Source organism: Pyxicephalus adspersus, chromosome 5 (genome assembly GCF_032062135.1).
Source record: "Pyxicephalus adspersus chromosome 5, UCB_Pads_2.0, whole genome shotgun sequence".
NCBI lineage: Eukaryota > Metazoa > Chordata > Amphibia > Anura > Pyxicephalidae > Pyxicephalus > Pyxicephalus adspersus.
The window spans coordinates 42,836,716-42,851,059 of NC_092862.1; the positions used below are offsets into that span (position 1 = coordinate 42,836,716).

At 35.0% G+C, this 14,344-nt stretch overlaps 1 protein-coding gene across 1 annotated transcript in view; it reads left to right on the plus strand.

Moving 5' to 3' along the window:
• CDH2 (cadherin 2) overlaps nt 1-14,344 on the plus strand; it is a 197,520-nt gene that overhangs the window by 169,320 nt on the left and 13,856 nt on the right. The window contains exons 9-12 of the mRNA XM_072411285.1: nt 6,196-6,381; nt 7,337-7,590; nt 9,653-9,795; nt 10,961-11,194. Coding sequence (XP_072267386.1) covers nt 6,196-6,381; nt 7,337-7,590; nt 9,653-9,795; nt 10,961-11,194 — 817 coding nt within the window. The remainder of the gene's footprint in view (nt 1-6,195; nt 6,382-7,336; nt 7,591-9,652; nt 9,796-10,960; nt 11,195-14,344) is intronic.

Below are 14,344 nucleotides of genomic sequence, written 5' to 3' on the forward strand. Positions count from 1 at the left end.
AGATCTGTCTAGTTTTTGACATATACCAGCTTCTTTCCTTTCAGCCTGAAAGTTTCATCCCTTTTCTTTTTTTTTCTTTTTTTTTAAAGCTATACTTTTAGAGTAAACAGAATATTTTCTTAGTGACATAGTACAGCGATATTAAAGGAAATAGCTCATTCTCAAGACTTGTGATTTGTATTATAACCAGCAAATTTTTTTTAGCTGAATGGCAGAAATGAAAAAATAGGGATGCATTCTTTTGTCTTGTATTTCATTAAATTATATATTGATTAATGAAAGCTTTGTGAAGAAATAGTTTCAGGGTGGTAAGAGGTATACAGATGGTCATGAGTTAGGTGGGAGAATTATTTTTGGGACTTGATTACCGTAAACCTGTTTCTATTATTTACAGTTTATAAGTATATTCAGCTTTGCATAACGTATATATGATACATGAGACTGACTGAAACAAACACAATAATCACATGAAGAAAAACCCTGTGGTCACTAAAGGCAAAAAATCAAACTTTAATGAATCAGCCCCACATGCCATAGTAAACTAAGGATATCATCTAAAGGAGGCTATTGTGAATTAGGATAGATTCAAAAGTACAAATTAGTCATATATATAAGAGAAAGCATTACAACTGGATGGACTAATGATTCTGCCTCTAACCTTAACAAAGAATTAATACTTGTGTGTCCTGCCTCCCATAATGACGATCCAAAGTGTCTTCACAGTTTATGTTGGTTGCCCTCCATAAACTGCGGTTCCATCCTATGGCCTATATGTCTGTCTGTAAGACAGTAGTGACTTAATATATAAGGAACCACAGAGTGCCACCGGAAACCCAACATCCCACACAACTGAAAGTGTTTTCTAAAGCGTGAAGATCTTCCATAAGGAAATGAAGAGAGATGTGTCCCCAATGGACATAAAGATTTATTAAATCACACTCATGGATCCAAAAACTTTATTTTGATTTATTTGACACTGATTTTATTTCACACTGATCTTTAACTACTTTATGTTTAATACAATTTAAGCACAATGGTTAAATGTGATGCCCAGCCTTACCTTCATACCTGCATAGTTGTACATGATCCTCTTCTACCCTGATTATCACTGCTCCCCATGTTCTTTTCAAAGTGTACTATAGAAAATGCAGCAAGTGGGATAGAGTTCATCTCATTTTCTGGCTGGTGGGCATCCTTAATCATCTAGCCATTTTCTCCCCAGTGTTATTATCTTTGACCCACTATTTAGGTAATTATTTTAATTATGAAGGCTCAGCAGTACATTTAGGCATTACTAACAGTGATCTGCATGCAAATGTAGACTGCTTAGGAACATCCATTGCTGCAGACACCCACCCACCAAGGCATTTCATTCTCCTCCCAAAATGTACTCATCAGTTTAATCAGGGCTGAGGGTTCTTAGGAAGAATAATGAGGCAAGGTGCTGTGATGTTTTCGGAAACAAATATAAAGCACCTTACTGCCCCTGCTATCAGCCATGATCTGTCTACATAGCATAAAAATATTCAGAGATCTTATGATTACATAGGTGGGCAGGAAAATGGGAGGGTTAGATTTTAAAACATTTCACACTGATAGGGAAAGGGGAACCAGAAAAGGCAAAAAATAAGCAGAATGAACATAAAAATAAAGAAGGAGCCATACTTAATCTGTTAATTCAGTCACAAACTCACATCTCTGTTTATGGATAAAGATAACAATTTGAATGCATATGTTAAATCTTACATAAAATCAATTATTTATATTGGCAGACTGAGCCAGTCAAATGTATTAAAATATATTTCCTGAATGTTGCTACACTTGGCAAATCGCTCAATTTTTTAGCACACACACCATTATGTCTTTGCTTTTAAAGCAAATCCAGCATCACATAAAGTTTTTAGATTAGGTTGATCTATACTTCAAATTAAAGCTGGTTTACTAAAGGTTTTGATAATGTTCACATATTTTACTCACAGGAAATTATATACACAAATTTTCCTTTCACACGATTGGAAAATGTAATGTAATTTTCACATATTGGGGTTGACATACTAAAGGCAGTGTTCTCCGTAGAAATTATTTTTAGCCGGGTGGGAAAAATCTGTAAATGGGTAGTCAAAAATTGGCAGGCAACACATGACAAATTTAGTTTTCTCATTTGTTTTTGCAATCCAGTAGCCCCTATGATTCTGTCAGCTCTCTACCGTCCCCTATACTTTGCTCCAACTTTCTAATGCCCACCCCTTAGTATGTCCCATTTTTCTATCATCTTTGCATTATTTCCTAAATTGTCCAATGTCACAGTTTACAAAAACAGTTGAGTGGTTACTAAGAAGTGTCCGGTGGTGCACCTGGCTAAAAGGGGCTGGAAGAAAACACTGTAAAGATATATTGGCTGTTCAGCTAGTAAGGGGAATTATCTATCAGTACCTACAGTGCTGTTGTGTTTATTGGAGAGGCTAGGGGGTTGGTACCCTCCTTTGCTTTCCTAGATAGAAAAGTGCAGTGGTCATTCCTGCTTGGACGTTCATCAATCCACCACAGAAAATTAACAATTGACATCCGGAGACCACTGTACACATGCTAGGTTTTCACCTAAGATAAGCGTAACTGTTTGTTTTGGGCGACAATCATCCAGCATATGTACATAACTTTAGTAAATGAGATGACGCTGTGCTGACCTCAACCATCCAGTCACATCCCAGGAAAAATCCTGTTTTTTTACATTTCCTTTCATGTGTTTGGGTATGCTTTTATACGTGAATTGTCACCACATTCACAAAACACAATAAACACGGTGATCACTAGAGGAGAGAAGATTGAGGAAATGCTTTTTTCTGCATGTAGCAGACTGATGGCACTTTTCTCTTATCTAGGCCTAGGCACAGTCACTTGACTTGAGTTACAGTATATGACTGCTCTTTGATTATAAACGGTACAGTTTTTTTTTTCATTATACTTTTGCTATAAGTGATATCTTTGTGCTTATTGATGTTAAGTGCATTTTAAATTCTGTGAGATATTGTAGGCAAAGTATTGGGGGTGGACTGCAGTATTTCAACCGCTGCCTCTAGCAGCCTCATCAATAATTGTCCAACAATAGTGTCTGAGTGTCTGCATATAAGTCTCCCATCAGACGTGGCCTTTTGTGTCCTTTTAGCAATAAGTCAGCTGTATCAAACTAATTCTTGTCAACATTTGTTTAAAAAATGTTGCCATGTTAGCTACATAACACTTAAGAATGCTATTTTGTTGAAAGGGCCATTTTAGTTTATTAATTTGTTAAACACAAAGCAAGCCAGTAATTTATTAAAAATAAAGTGCTGTCCATAGTTCTCCTTTGTGTTCTTTCACTGTTTCTACAAAATGTGCCAGTTGTTAGACATGGTTGTGAATTGTATGACTTGCTGTACATGATGGCTAGCACTCTTGTTTTCCAGTGCAGGTGATTGGGTTTCTCTGCCCGCTACACAAATTGGGGTTGATTTTCTAAAGGAGTAGAGGCTTTAGGGCTGATTTACTAAAGGATTTGAAAATGACAATTCTTTTATGCAAACTGCTAACTTTCTAAGCCACCACATCACAGTTCATTCTTGGTTTCTATCCTATTCTGTGCCCTGTGCTTTATGTTCCCTATCCTAATATATTCTTATTCTATGCTGTGCCGTATGTGCCCTATTCATTGCTGCAGTATTTTCTTTATTGCACTGTTATGGGCATTCAGTATTCTGCATTGTTTATTCTGTGCACTGTGCTGTATGAACCATTTTCTACACTGTTCCATAATCTATTCTGTGCTGTAAATTTGCACCACTTTCATGCACTGTATTGTACATATGACACTGTCTCCTTGTGTACATGGTTCCCTATTTCAATCCACTTCATCCTATTTTCTGAAATTTGCATTACTTATTCCACACAGGTAATGCTTGCCTTATAAAAAGTAACATGCACAACAACTACTAGAATAGTGGCATGTTGTAAAACAAAAAAGTAGGCAAAATGTAATGATACTAATTAAGTATAAGACTATTTACAAACAAGACATTTTTGTATCTTTTGCAATGATGATGATTACTTACTATATTACTGATATTACTATAATGATATGAGTACAAATACATGACTTGTACATATATATAGGTTGTATATATAAGTTGATGCAAGAGTCTAACAAAGTGTGAGGTAGGTGTCCCTATAAGTACTACATACTGGGCAGAAATACTAGTTAGGCAGAGGTAAGTGGGGCCGTACAAATTGCTCTTTACCTAGAACGTATGACACAACCTATGTAGTAGATTAATATTCTTATTATTAGTATTATTATTAACCTCCTGGGCAGGACACCGGTGGGACCAGGTAAGTCTTTATTCTTTTTGGTTTGGGGTTATCGCTATCAGCTGTTGTCTTTTACCTCGAGCCACAATCGGGGTTACCGCTCAGGAGGTTAATAAACTGGTTTTATATAGTGGCAACATATTACCCAGTGGTGTGCATTAAATAGGAATGTCACAAATGTGTGTTTTTTTAACAAACTCCAGTGAGATGGAAATTTATAGCACAGTTATACATGTTCCTAATTGAAAACTGAAGTGTGCATAAACATTGGATGACCATCATCTGAATTTAGAAGCTTCCACCCTGTTTATGTGACTTGAGTATGCAGGCAAATTCAAATTCAAAAACAGTTTAAAACATCTTAGAAATATTTTGGAAGCTTTGACAAGCCTGCCAAGCATTTCAAATGTAAGCCAATACACTCAAAACATGCTTCATTCAGACAATGTAAAAGTGTTTAGAAAAGTGTTTAGAATAAATCTCCTCCTATCTCTTTTCAAGACAGACTACATACCTGAATGGCTGAACAGTCATGTGATCTCTTATAAATTATTTGAACTTTGTTAACATTTAAAGGATACCTCTGAATGAGCTATGGTTTGGGTTGTCTGTGCTAACCTGAAAATGTTGGCTCCTAATGACTGACATGGAACCAGCAAATAACCATATTAGGTTTTTACGACAGAAACAGCCAACATTTGTAGGAGGTGAGGTCAACAGTAGTAGCTCCCATATTTCATTCAGGGCAGGTTTCCTTTCCTAAGTCCATTTTTACTTAACCAACAATTGATCCATGTATGTTATGCAAAATGCAAGCTACATCTGAGCTTGATTATTATTGACTACTTACATGTGGTTACTATACTCAAAGCCAAATCCATGTTTTGGCCACACATGTCTTGACAGGTGCCCCGCCTGTTGTCTTGTGTAAGCTTTAAAAATAATTTCCCCCAGTAAGTTGAATCTGGGATTGTAAGAATGGTTGTTAGTGAGCTTTCTGTCTCTGCCTGTCATTGCTAAACAGCACACAAACGATATGCTTCCCATGTCATTTGCCATTTCTGTATTATTGAATAAAGCAGGTATGGGCAGCCTTCCATGTTGTTCTGCCAGCTGATATGTCAGTGCTGAACAGAACAGCTGAATTCTAAGCCAGCGCAAACAGGAATGGTGAAGGTTGGCTTTTCAGCTCTATGCAATGTCAAAAGAACATCATCCTTTATTGTTCTAAACTTTTAACTTTATGGTAAAAACCTGTGATTTGTCTACTTCTTGTCTTTTCTTTCATACATCTGGTATGAATGTAAATAATGTTAGAACTCAATTCTTTGAAGATCTGAACTGCATAGGATGACAAGATAATGTTTCCTTGCATGTAATTACATTAGTTTATAAAGGAATGAGCTGTAATGGCCTTCATTTTGTTTTCAATGCATTGCAATGCACTGCTGTCCCTTTCATCTCCTGCTGCCTTAGATATTTGTGTTCTGTGAAAAGCATTAAATGCTTTGGAATGGTGGCTCATTTCATGACTTATTTAAACATTTGTGATGCTAAGTCTGTCTGTTCACTTCGTATTATTACACATAATAATCTTCTCACAACCAAGCGTTACCTGCAAGTCAAAGCCCTGCTGAATGAGATAAGTAAGGCATTAGTTCTGAGACAATGCACTGTTCCAAGAAGATAAGAGTCCATGACAATGCCATGCAATGACAGTCAATTAATACTTCTTCCAGTGATAATCACCAGCCATTTTATTAGTTTATTTTCTGATTACATGAATATGTAAATATTGTAGAAGCTGTTCACAATTTTCTGTGTTCTTTATCAGTTCTTTTCTTGCTTTAACAGTTTTATGGAGAAGTGCCTGAAAACCGAATTGATGTTGTAGTAGCAAATCTAACTGTGACGGACAAGGACCAGCCACATACCAATGCTTGGAACACAGTGTACAGAATTGTCAGTGGGGACGCAACAGGGCGTTTTACCATCAAGACAGATCCAAACAGTAATGATGGCTTGGTGACTGTTGTCAAAGTAAGTTGGAATATTTAAAAACCACCATGTCCTAAATGTACCTAATGTAATTGCAAATACTTACCTGTCAGTAAAACAGACACAGTTGAAATTTTTTATAGACCATCTGTTGTTCAAATCTTAGTTCATAAACTTAGATAAATGTCTGGATGTGGTTTCAAAGTATTGTTCAAAGTATTTTTGTAGCAAAACCTATAAAAGTCCATTGGGGTAATCCTATTATTTAATTCTTCCATTTTTAGGACTGATAGTATGCCTAAAATTAAATAAAAGAAAACAGATTTATTACCTATGAAGAATTATCACCTCGAGCACACTGAGAATATGGCCCTCCCATTAATAGTAGATTTAATTTATTGTTACGCCAAAGAAAATGCTATTCACTGCATTGTTCCATATTTTGGCCGGACATTAGTTAGTAGTAAAAATTAAATTAAATTCCATCCCTATATATAAAGCGGTCATTTTTTATATTCTAACTCTTCTGTTGTGTAAAAGTTTTACCTTTTTTTTCTATATTTACTGCAAACCCAGCGCTTTATAGTATGCTATGAGACCTATTTTCCAAAGCAAGAGGTGCAGTAAAATGCATGACAAATAATCTGTAATCACTTCAATGATCCAGTCATTTGCAAGGGAAGCTGTCTTTTTTATATTTACCTAAACATTAACTGAATGTTAGATAATTAGTTATTTTCATCTATTTTGCACTTTATCTCTACCCACAGCCTGGGCCCGGGCCTTGAGATACAAAAGCTCTCCATAAAATAAAAAAGTTCTTTCTTCATAATAAATCATTTATATATGTATATGTATGTATTAGATATATAAAAATGTACAAATGTAGGGTTTACATCTACTTTAAGATTAAAAAATGTACTGATAGCTTAATATTGTTCCTTTTAGGTCAGTTAAGCTTTATAACCTGCATTTTTCGTTTTTTCTTTTTTTTTAGCCAATTGACTTTGAGACCAACAGGATGTTTGTTTTGACGGTAGCTGCAGAAAACCAAGTGCCTTTAATTAAGGGCATCCATCATCCTCCTCAGTCAACAGCCACTGTCTCCATTACTATCATCGATGTCAATGAGAGTCCCTACTTTACCGCAAACCCTAAGCTTGTCCGTCAGGAGGAGGGTCTTCTTCCAGGAAATGTTCTTGTAACTTTTAATGCTCAAGATCCAGATCGCTACTTGCAGCAGACAATTAGGTAAACTCTGAGTATATTTCTCTTTCAAACTTCCGTTATTAGATCATTTGGATTCCACCTCGGAAGGTCACTGTTGGCTCCACACATTTTCTCAAGCCAATATACATTGACTTGATATTGATATTTTTGTCATTTTGTTTTGGACTGTTTGTTTTGTCTTTTTACTCAAATTAAAGTCATTGATGAAGAATGATTTGCACACATCAATGCACAGATAATTATATTGTCCTGACTAATTGCACTTGGCTTTGTTTTTCTTTAGTATTTCTGGATGGTAAGATCGTAAATGAACCTGCACTGCATTTTAACTTTAAGAAGTAAACATTCTACTTAGGAACAAACAACACACAATGCTTCATGGTCCTTTTGTTAGTCAGAAAAGCATATTCTGTTCCACTCATTTCATTTATTTTTGGTGCTGGACCCTTATTTGGTATCATGAATAAACTTCATCAGCCTCAGTCCCCACTGGCTAGTAAGTGTGTCTTTTCTGGCCATTGAATCAGTCAAGGAAAGAGTGGCTATAGAAAAGAAAAACAGTATATTACAGTGAGAATAAATCAGATTGGAAGTTAGCAGTAGATCCATGTTTTATAGAGCACAACTATTTTTATTTTACTTATTCCTAAAATGTAAGACCTCATTTCTCCTTTCTATAAGTACCTAAATCAACTGTCTTGCTGGGAGGGCATTCCAGTTAAGGTATCTTCTATCTGGATTCCTGCTTTTTCATTATGTCACATATTATGATTCTTTTAAGCTGTAATGACTCTTTAGGTAGAGAAGAACTGTAGATTTACTTGACCTTGAAGTCATCCCAAAGGGGCCAAGAAGAACTTGACACAATATGCAAGCATACATAGACTACTTTTACAATAAATGTAAATTCACATCCTTGCTATATTGCAACCGCTAGCACCACCATCAGGCGCCTTGATCCTTAAGGATTGCAATACAAACATCTACTTGCTACCAGACTCCATTGTACTGTCCAAGTACTGTAATTGATGTGCCCTATCAATCACCTGTGATTCTGACTCCTCTGAATACTTCCTAATATACTTCTAACGTCATTGTTGGATGTCCCAAAGTCCTCTGAGGAAGCCTCTATGCGAAACGCATCAGGACACGACATCTATCTTTTCTCCAACTCCTATACGCTTAATTCTGCGTCCAAACATTGGAGTCAATGTCTAGCCTTTTGCACCCTCCTATGGCAGTTAGCCTAGGGATTTAATGATAGTCTGTATTTATACACATGCTGTGTGATTCAACATTGTATAACCTTGTCTAAATTTATGTTGTTTAATACACTGCTGCATCACAAATACTCTTTCTCAGTCTTTTCATTTGAAATTCACATCCTAGTTTAGCTTCCTCCAGCTATGACATGTGAACCCTTGCTATGTCACATTGTCACTATCCGCAATTTATAATGTACATTTCATGCATGCATGTTCAGATTTACCTTGTATTTATCTGTAAAAATAATTCTGATTTTTAATATCCAGTTATGCCCTTTTCAGATCCACATATAGACTTTCGATCCCTGTTGTTTAATATTTGGGATTTCAGTAGGACGTCACAAAAATAGGTTGCAAACGATAGCCAATTATTTTTTTTAGTATACTTTATAGCAGAATGCTTTTGGTCATAGTGTCTTTAACACAGGTGCACGCTTGTGATCATCAAATAACAAAACTCTCGCCATGTTCTTTATATACAGTATGACAGTGACCATGATAAAACACTACTATTGTGACATTTTGTGATCATTTGTTTAATTTTGTATTATTTTTTGCAATCCCACATTTCTTTGTAAAACTATTCAAAACAATTACCTACTGTGATATTTTAGGATAGCATGGGGAATTTTTATTTCGCTGCCAGATCTGGCTCTTTGTATATTGCATCAAATAATGCCACAGGTTTACATTAACTACAACTCTTGTGCCAGATACAGTTTGCTTCTTTGTGTTATGCCTTCTGATATATTAATCTATCACCTTAATTATAATTATTATAATTTCTTCTAACTACAACCAATATTTTTATTCTTTAGATATGCAAAGCTTTCAGACCCTGGGAATTGGCTTAAAATTGACCCCACAAATGGACAGATAACAACAATAGCTGTTTTGGACAGGGAATCCATGTATGTAAAAAACAACATGTACAATGCAACGTTTCTTGCAACCGATAGCGGTAAGTGTTTACAGAAATTCATAATTATTTAGCTTTTGAGTATGTCTTATTAGAATGTAATTAGGTCAGTTATGTTCACAGCCGAGAATGTGGCCTACATCTCATATTTTTGGAACACAGTAAATCTGATTTTTTTTTTTTTTTGTGCACAATACATACTAATTATTTACATATTGACTTTTGTAAACGGTCTGCTGCTTTTTTAGAAAACAAAATTGACAGGTAAACATTTAATATTTTGTAATCACTTTCTATGTTTTTCTTATTTTATTGCCTATAATTCTTAATTTATGCTACAGAAAGCACCGCAGAATTCATGTAAATGAATAAAATATATAAATATATATATTTATATTGATATTTTTATTACATAATTAAGCACTACTATGGCACCTTTATTTGAATAGATGTCAATTGCATACAAGATGTAGCTTTTTACCGACCAATTAGGTTCATTTTGCTGTTTTCATATACTAGGGTAATTTAGTCTGATTAGTTACTGTAGACAGCATGTTCATTTTGTAATAGGTTTTTTCTGTTGTATTCCATATATTTCCCATAAGTATAAAATGTAATTCCTTTACTTTTTTCACTACCATAAGTTCATTAGCTATCAGGATCATGGAAAAAAATGTATTTTCTCTAAATATTGCATTTAGGCCTATACATAATTTAGTCACTAATTACGGACTGGAGCTCTCTGCAGATATGAAACTCTTCCGTTAGTGTCAGTATCAGAAGACACATCCTGCTCAACATAATAAACACAAGGACCCAAGAGCACAGATTTGTGATGCTTATTAAGTCAACCTAACTGTGCATAATGCAATTGGAACACTGAACAACTTTTTTTTCCATTTTGGGGGGGGGGGGGTTTGGTGCTAGCCTAATATTGGCTTAGTTGTATACTTTTGACTGCCTTGTTGAGTAAGGATAGAAAATACTGAAACCAGTTTTAATCCTTTACCTATATATTAAGTTAAATGACTGCTACAATTTTTATCTGATCCAGAGGTTTCAGATGTAATTTAGATACTTGAGCAGTCAGGCTGCTGGAGATTAAGGACTAAAGAATAATATATACCCATTTTTTGTTAAATTCAGCTACATAAAATATAATAGTATGTGTTCATATTTTTAATTGTGTTCATTATATTTTAAATAGGCGTTCCCCCAATGAGCGGTACAGGCACTCTACAAATCTATTTGCTGGACATAAATGATAATGCCCCTCGTGTGTTTCCAAACGAAGTGGAAATTTGTGAACGACCAGATCCCAATGCAATCAATATTACAGCAGTAGATGCTGATATCAACCCCAATGCAGGACCTTTTATCTTTGAGCTGCCATATAGCCCAATGGATATTAAGAAAAACTGGACAATAACTCGACTTAATGGTAAGTTCAACATTAATATTTCATTTTCTGATCTGCTATCTACTGTTTTTCACATTGTGTTCAAAAAAGTAAATCTCTTTCCCACCCCCCTTCAATTCATTTACTTAAGGTCATTGAGTTTATGATAAGCTAGCACATGCATTAGTGAATGCAATTAGCCACCGTTTTATGGAAGGTTGCTTTTATTTAACATTTGGTGTTTTCAGTGTGAAAAATGACAAATCTGTTATGTTCCCTATTTGGCTTTTATAATTGCTTTAAATATTGAGGAACTGTCTCAAACACCAGAAAAATCTGTCCCAAAAACATTCTGTTCTAACATTGGACAGGTTAGCACAGATTATAATTACAATTTGCTATCAATGCTGTCATTATTAACTACAATATTTCTGCCCAATGATTCTACAGAATGAAACCAAAGCTGCAGGAAAACATAGACAAGCATGGAATAATACAGTTATGTTTTTTTCCTTTTTGTAATCCTTAATTTGTCTTTGTATCAACCTATCAAAATTCTCTGTAAAGCAGAGGCAAAATGCAAGCTCTGTGACCTAGTCTGGTTCTACTGCAGTGCACAGGTTTTATCCAAAACCAGAACAAGGAGAAGGAGCAGAGAAATGACTTGATGATGTTTTACTGCTTCTTTGCTCTCCAGAGAGAAGGTTGTTGTTTGCCAAGCTGTGCCATTGCTGCTATACTGTAGGGTGGGGAATTGATTGTGCTGTCTAGGTCACAAAACTTGATAAATAGAATTACGAGGTACAACAACTTCTGCAAAAATTTTAACTTTGTACTTAGTTTGTTTCCCGGAGGCTGGTTTTATTGCATTGCGATGTTGACTTTTTTGTCGTCATCAGGTGTCTTCTCTTCTTTTTCATCCCAATCAGAATCCTAAAACTAAGAAAATGAAAATATTTAAAGTATATCCTACCATTTTAATTATTTTCTGGTTTTGGATACAGCGGGGAATATCTGAAACACATTTTAGGCAGTAAGAGAAATATCCCTTTGGGCAGTTTGGAAATCCCCTCTCAGAGACAGTTGCCCAGATGGAAGGTTTTTCCTCATCTTCTGTTCTGGTTGCAACTGCAAAATGTATGGAAATATAGGGCCTTGGGATATAGGGATTATAGGGATTTGCTATTAGTTGGCAAATATTTTTAATCCTGGCTAGATCAATTCCATATTTGCTGTATCACTCATGATCTCCCTTGATAGTCTATCTTCTCGAGTTCTGGAGAGTTTTATTAAATCAGACCCATAGAATGGACAATACCTCACATGTGACGCATGTGTGTGGTGCATTACAAAATAGGAAAGTTTTGTCCTCCATTGCCATTAGTTTTGTTAAGGCCTCGACAAGCATGGACACCGTCCTTACTTGCCTAGTGAAATGTATTTTCTCTGTGTATCAATTAATTTAAAAAGTCAAATTTTATAAATTATATATATACAAATTTATACCAAATAATGTAAGTACAATACAGTTTCTAAAATTACTTGGAGATAAAAAAAAGGTATTAAAGTAATTTAAACAAATCACTCAAGGTGGTAATCACCTGCAGTTGTAGAAAAAAAAAACTTTTGTATGAATAATCTTGCATCCAACAGTAGTTAAATGCAACTAATCAGGAAAGTGTTTTGTTCTCAGGCTTTGTCTATTAGACCGGTTTTATTAATTTGGACAAAAGAAGCCTGCTGCTACAACTGCACTTCTTCCCGCAGTTGTTTAATGCTACAAAATAAAATATTGTTGATTGTTTTGTTACGTATTATTATTGTTTTTTATGTAAAAACTGCAAGCAAAGTTGTGAAAAATAACCTGCTATTATTTAGCATTGTGCCACGGGATATTATGTGCATTCTTTTTTTAGTTGGTTTTGTTATCTACAAAATATTTTGCAGAGGTTTATATAGAAATGTACTCTTTTGTGCTTTTTTACAGGGGAATATTATAGCTTGTATAAAAGTTGTTTTGTTACAAAAGAACTGGGTAACACTTACAAAATATCTTTTATGTGCTATAGTTTCCTAATATAAGAGTTTTGCTGCATGCAGTAGTAGAGGGAGTATGCCTTTTGTTTTCTGAATGTAATAAAAAGAGAAAGCTGTATAAAGAGAGTAACGCGTTGCTTTTTAAAGTGAACCTGTGCTTTGTCTGGGCAAGGCAGTCTGTTTGGAAGAATGGAATGTCTAAACATTTACACTGTAATCCAGACTGCTTTTTTTGTTGCTAATCCACTTTTGTTGAGGAAAAAACAATACCATTTGGGCGATATATGCTCTTTTCAAAGATTTTAAGAAACGTTGTTATTCCATACCTTTCACTGACCAGAAGGAAAAGCTGTTTGTTTGCTTTATCAGTTGGCCTACTCTAATGAAAACAGTTACCGCATCTGAAACCCCATTTGACTCGTGTAGCAACTGTATGTGTGTGTGTGTGTGTGTGTATATATATATATATATATATATATATATATATATATATATATTATTTATTGTTTTTAAAAGTTTAGTTAACCTGAAAAAAATGAAAAAATTGGAACTGTTTCTGTGAAATTAGGCAGCTTTAACTTAGTAATTTGAGCCAATTAACAGCACTCTCCCCAGTAGCACATACATTTCCTCTGCATCCCCCCATCCTTTTCCACACCAAGGAGTTGAGGCAGATGTCTGTATGGACAAGCCAGAGAACAACAATGTGAAATTCTACTTAGCAAGTGTTGCAAATACTATACTGGAAAAAATAGCATATATTTTTTTTTCTTAAATGTACATTTACCAATTTTTATTGATTTTCAGTTTAGTTGGTATAGCAGCTTTCTGACTAGGTGATAGTACCCTTCGCGAATACTAATAAATAAGTCTTCTTTTCATAGTATGAGGTTAGATTGGCTATAAACAGTTTGATGAAAGCTATTGATGCTCCATCTTTCAAGCATTTCTGATGTTCTAGAGGTCAATAAGAAGGAATAATTTCCCCTGAGGAAATGATCAAAGTAGAATGCATATACCATTAATGAGAATTCAGATGCTTATAAAAACCATTTGAGGATGGGCAGATAGTTCCACACCTGAGATTCATGGGAACATATCTGCTGGCCCATGGCAAAACCTTATTAATGTTAAGATTTGTTAACTGAATACTGG